The sequence below is a fragment of the Pediculus humanus genome, genomic scaffold, assembly GCF_000006295.1.
Source record: "Pediculus humanus corporis 1103172108209 genomic scaffold, whole genome shotgun sequence".
NCBI lineage: Eukaryota > Metazoa > Arthropoda > Insecta > Psocodea > Pediculidae > Pediculus > Pediculus humanus.
The window spans coordinates 1-6,078 of record NW_002987779.1 but is presented as its reverse complement, the minus strand read 5'-3'; the positions used below and the strand labels follow the sequence as shown (position 1 = coordinate 6,078).

The following is a 6,078-nucleotide window of genomic DNA, read 5'->3' as shown; positions in this document are numbered from 1 at the left end:
TCACTTTTATATTTCTTTAAGGTAAAAAATTATTTTGACAATTCCAATAATTTTTTAAAATTTAAAAAAAAATTCATTTCTGAAGCATTATTAATATTTTATCTTGCCCAATAGCAATTTTTTTTTTATTTCCAAAGAAATAGAAAGAATTACTTTTAAGTTAAATTAATGACATATTTCACAATATTCTCTGAGAGATTTTAACTATGTTTTAATTTTACATTGAAACAAAAAAATTTTTATAGGAATAAAAATTTTTCATTTAAATTTCAATATAATGTTGCTCACATGTTATGTTACTCGTTTATTTTATTTTCTAAATCATTAAAGTAGTGAAAGTTGAGTCAGAATTTTTTAAAAATTGATTTATGCTTATTTTTAAATTAGGCATTATTTAATGTTTTTAAATATTTCATATCAATATTTGTAGCCATAATATTTTCTACGTTTGTTTTTTTTAAAAATGCAGTTGACAAAATTAAAATTGTTTCATTAGAAAATATTAATAATTAATACAAAATACATGACACGAAATTAAAAAATTAAATAAAATTTATCATTATTATTATTATTTCTTAATAAGTTATTTTTTTTTTAAATGGTTAGAGCAAACAATAATACAATGTCACTGACTTTGAGTGTATGAACTTAAAAATTAACATTAAAAAAAAAGAAATATTTTTTTTAAAATGAGGTGATATATAAGAAAAAAAATTAAAATGAATAAAACAATGGAAACTGAGGAGTACGATTCTGAAATGGATTATTCCGATGAAGGTTGCTCATATGATGACTATTACAATACAGGAGGAGAAGATTGTGATATCGAACAAGTCGACCCGAGGAAAACAGATCCAGAGTATTTCGAGTTTGACTGCTTAACAGTTGAGGGTGTCGAGAAGTTACTTAACGAATCTGTCGAGAAATTAAGCAATAATGCCCAAATCACTCCATCTCTTGCTAAAGTACTTTTGCACACTCACAAATGGGCTGTCAATGATATAATACTCGATTATTGCAATGATGTTTCTCAATTATTGGTAGATTCAAAAATTAAACCTCCGCGTCCGCCGGAAGTTGGGTGTAAACAGAAAAGACTTGTGTGTCCGGTGTGTGTTTTATCACAAAACTACGAGGAATTTCGTAGTCTCGCTTGCGGTCATCAATTTTGCAGAGTGTGTTGGTCGCAGCATTTCGAAGTTCAAATACGTCAGGGAATATCTACGGGTATCGGATGCATGGCCAAAGATTGTGAAATGTTGGTTACGGAAGACTTTGTATTAAATTTATTAACGCGGTCGTCGACGAGGAAAAAATATCAGGAATTTGCATTTCGGGATTACGTGAAAACTCATCCGGAATTGAGATTTTGTCCGGGTCCGAACTGTCCGATAATAGTGCGTGCAAAAGACCCGAAAGCGAAACGAATCATATGCGGAGATTGTAAAACGACATTTTGTTTTCGCTGCGGGACCGACTATCACGCTCCGACGGATTGTTCGACGATAAAAAAATGGCTGACAAAATGTGCGGATGATAGTGAAACGGCCAACTACATAAGTGCTCACACGAAAGATTGTCCCAAATGTCACATATGCATTGAAAAAAACGGGGGTTGCAATCACATGCAATGCTACAATTGCAAACACGATTTTTGTTGGATGTGTCTCGGAGATTGGAAAGCTCACGGATCCGAATACTACGAATGTTCAAGGTACAAAGAAAATCCAAACATTGCTCACGAATCCGTGCACGCTCAAGCGAGGGAAGCTTTGAAAAAATATTTGCACTACTACGAAAGATGGGAAAATCATTCGAAAAGTTTAAAATTGGAAGAGCAAACGTTGCAAAAAATCAAAACGAGAATCAACAGCAAAGTGATGAAATCGCTGGGAACGTGGATCGATTGGCAGTACTTGCTGTCGGCTGCCGCTTTGTTGGCCAAATGCCGGTACACGTTGCAGTACACATATCCATACGCGTATTACATGGATCCGGGTGCGAGAAAGGAATTGTTCGAGTATCAGCAAGCTCATTTGGAAGCGGAAATTGAAAATTTATCGTGGAAAATCGAACACGCGGAAACGACGGATCGAGGAGATTTAGAAAATCAAATGGACATTGCGGAAAAACGTAGAACTACACTTTTAAAAGATTTTCTAGAAGTTTAGTAAAGAACAACAAAAACGATAATAATAATAATAATAATAGACTTTTTACCCTTAAATAAACAGTTTTAAATACCAATAATAATAATAATAATAATGATAAATGATAAAAAAATGTTTTTAATGTTAAAAAAAATCTTGTTTTGAAAATGTTTTTGTTTGTGCCGAATAATGAATTATAATTATAATTATTATTATTATTATTATTATTATTATTATTATTATTATTATTATTATTATTGATTTTCGAATGACTGTATTTATTAAATGTAATAATAATAATAATAATAATAAGTGCTTTGATTTTAAATTATAATTGAAATTGAAATTTTGTTTTTTTTTGTTTGTTTGTTTGTTCGTTTGTTTTTCACGAATTAAATTTTAATTTAGGAGATTTCATATTGGAAACATTTTGGTTTTTTCCATACTACATGGAACAACACATAATAAGAAATTTACCAGAATTTAAAATGTTTGATTACAAAGTGAATTACGAGAATCATTCGTCGTTTACAAATACCGGAAATAGAAAAAGAAAATTCGGTTCGCCCGTTCGAATTTTCACGAACGTGTCATTAAGTAAATTAAATTTAAAAAGAGTGACGGGTTACAAATATTGCAAATCTTGCAATTATTGGGTATCAAACGAAAACAGGCATTGCAACGAGTGCAAATTTTGCACTTCGAAGGTGAGTGAGACGTTTCGTACCTGAAAAAAAAAGGATTAAACGTTTAGAATTGAAGTTTTAATAAAATTAATTATTATTATTATTATTACTAAAAATTTTTTTTTTTTTCAGGATGGGAGAACGTGGGTTCACTGTTTTAAATGTTCGAAATGTGTCAAACCCTCGTACGAACATTGCGACACGTGTAAAAGATGTTGTTTGAATGATCACGTGTGCGGAAAATTTCAACCTTATGAAAATTGTTATCATTGTCATTTGCCCGGACATAAAAAAAACGAATGTCCTCGTTTGAATGAAAACAAATTCGAAAGGAAAGGTAAAATCAAAAAGCGGAAATTGTGAATAAGTGGGGAGGGGGAAGGGGAAGGGGAGGAAAAAAAATTTTTTTTTTTTATTTCCGGTCGCGGATCACGTACGCGTTCAAACCTTTTGTACGGCTACTTTTTTTTTTTTTTTATTGGGATGAAACAAGTCGTTATTAATTAATTTCTCATTAATTATTTTGACATTAATAAATAATAATAATAATAGTAATAATAATAATAAAATTACTCGATACGTATTTATTAAAATTTTTATTAAGTTCGTTTTGAATAAGTTTTTTCTTTTTTTTTTGGAAATGATTAAAAATTATTATTATTATTGTTATTTATTACTTATTATTATTATTATTATTATTATCATCATTTTAATAAATTTTGGAAAAGTTTTTGGAAAAAGAAACAAAAATATGTACGGGAATGTAAGAATTAGAGAGAGAGAGTTATTAAAAAATAAATAATTAAAATCATATGAACACATTCGTTTATTGATAATTAATTTTTTTTATCATTATTATCATTATTATTATTATTATTATTACTTATTATTACTATCATTATTATTATTACTATTACTATTATTAAAAAATTTTATGTGATGGTCCGATCAACGACAAATCAGTCGATTATGAAATCAATCGAATGTAAAAAAAAAAAATAATAATAATAATAATTTTTCTGGCAAAAATTTATATGGCGGTACGTACGGTAATAATAATAATAATAAATATTCGCGATTGAATTTTTTTTTTTTTTTCTTGTCGATTATTTATTTAAAAAATCAATCAATCAATTAATTGAAATGCAAAAGAAAAATAGTTTCAATAACGTTTATTTGTAATAATAATATTAATAATAATAATAATAATATTAATAATAATAATAATAATGATAATAATAATAATAATAATAATAATAATAATACAAATAACAACAACAAAAACGGACAACCACAAATTAATATTTACATTAAATGAGCACTCTAATACTCTCAAATGTTTTTTATATATAAAATTTTAGTCATGATGATGATGATGATGATGATGTACTATGGAACATTTTACTTAAAGTCAATAATAATAATAATAATAATAATAATCGATCAAATCGAAAATTTTTATTTTAATTATATATAAAAAGAAAGAAATAAAGAATGAATTAGAACACTTTGTCTAATAATAATAGTATTAATAATAATAATAATAATAATAATAATAATGATAATAATGATAATAATAATAATAATAATAATAATAATAATAATAATAATAATAATAATAATAATAATAATGATAATAATGATAATAATAATAATAATAATAATAATAATAATAATAATAATAATAATACAAATAACAACAACAAAAACGGACAACCACAAATTAATATTTACATTAAATGAGCACTCTAATACTCTCAAATGTTTTTTATATATAAAATTTTAGTCATGATGATGATGATGATGATGATGTACATGGAACATTTTACTTAAAGTCAATAATAATAATAATAATAATAATCGATCAAATCGAAAATTTTTATTTTAATTATATATAAAAAGAAAGAAATAAAGAATGAATTAGAACACTTTGTCAATACTAATACGGTTGTAATAATAATAATACATTTATTAACATTAATTTCATTTTTATTAAGTGTGTGTGTAGGATTTCCTACGTCAGTCATCAACAGAAAAAAAAAAAAAAAATTATTTTTAAAGCACGATTTTCATTATTATTATTATTATTTGTTTAATTATTAAATCTGAAAAGGTAATAACGTACACTTTTACACACACGCACACACACACACACATTCACGCGCGCACTTACACACAAACGCACACGTGTTTATCATAAATAAAACAAAATCGATTTTCGATTACATAATAATAATAATAGTAATAATAATAATAATCTCCTTTAAAAAAAAATTATTTAAAAATAGAAATTAATTAATGTGATTTCCATTACATTGTTATTATCTCTCTAACATTTTATTTTAATTATAACTGTCATTGTAAAACTTATTAAACATTATTTAAAAAATAATAATGATAATAACAATAATAATAATAATAATAATAATTTAACTTGATAAATTATCAATATGAATAACTTATTCTGTACAATTTGAGCGAATAAAAAAAAAAAAACAGGTGTCATAAAGAAACAATTTTTAGAAAAATTGGTAAAAAAAAAAAATGAAAGAAAAACATTCTGGTGTGAAACAATTTAAAATAATAATAATAATAATAATAATTGTTATGTTGATAATAATTTAAACTTGTGGTAATCTACCAAACCAAGAATTTTGTAAAAACGGTTTGAATAAATCACCTAAAAATATTCCATTGTTTTTAGATTCTTGTAAAAAAATACACTCGAAACTTTTTGTTGTAATTAAATGATTTTTTTTAGTGTGTGGTTCATCAATGAGTGAAGTGAAACCATTTTTTTTCGGTTTCAAATGAAAAGATGAATTTTCCTCAGATGTGTCAATATTTTCAAATTTAATATACGGTATTCGTTGATTAAATATTAGGGTAAGTTTATTACCCTGTTGGAAAAATCCATTTTTCTTTTTTTCATACATTTTTAAATTTTTATTTTGAGTTAATATGTGAGCATGTTTTAATGCATCGCTAAAATCACAAAAATCATCTTGAGAATAAAATTTAAAATTACTAGGAAAATTTTCATAAATTATATCTAATAAATTTTCATCATTTTCATATTGAGTAAATGTTTTCTCTTTAGGAAAATTAGGAAATAGAACACATTCGTTATCATGGCAGTCGTCGTTTATATTTTCAGATAATTCATCGAGACAATTATCCGATTCCGAATTTAATTCTACATCATAATTGAATGAATTTAGATTGTTCAGCGGTAAAGGAAT

General features: G+C 25.5%; 2 protein-coding genes across 2 annotated transcripts in view; one reads left to right on the top strand and one right to left on the bottom strand.

The window, feature by feature from the left end:
• Phum_PHUM439080 (zinc finger protein CCHC domain-containing protein, putative) overlaps positions 1 to 3,199 on the top strand; it is a gene marked incomplete at both ends in the record, with an annotated part of 5,020 nt that extends 1,821 nt beyond the window's left edge. The window contains 2 exons of the mRNA XM_002429505.1: positions 2,562 to 2,857; positions 2,969 to 3,199. Of these exons, the coding sequence (XP_002429550.1) occupies positions 2,562 to 2,857; positions 2,969 to 3,199 (527 nt within the window). The remainder of the gene's footprint in view (positions 1 to 2,561; positions 2,858 to 2,968) is intronic.
• A 2,258-nt stretch (positions 3,200 to 5,457) lies between these two features.
• Positions 5,458 to 6,078, bottom strand: Phum_PHUM439070 (uncharacterized protein; the record flags this gene model as incomplete). Its single annotated transcript, XM_002429504.1, has 1 exon — positions 5,458 to 6,078. A coding segment is annotated over one exon (621 nt), but the record flags the coding sequence as incomplete, so codon positions are not given.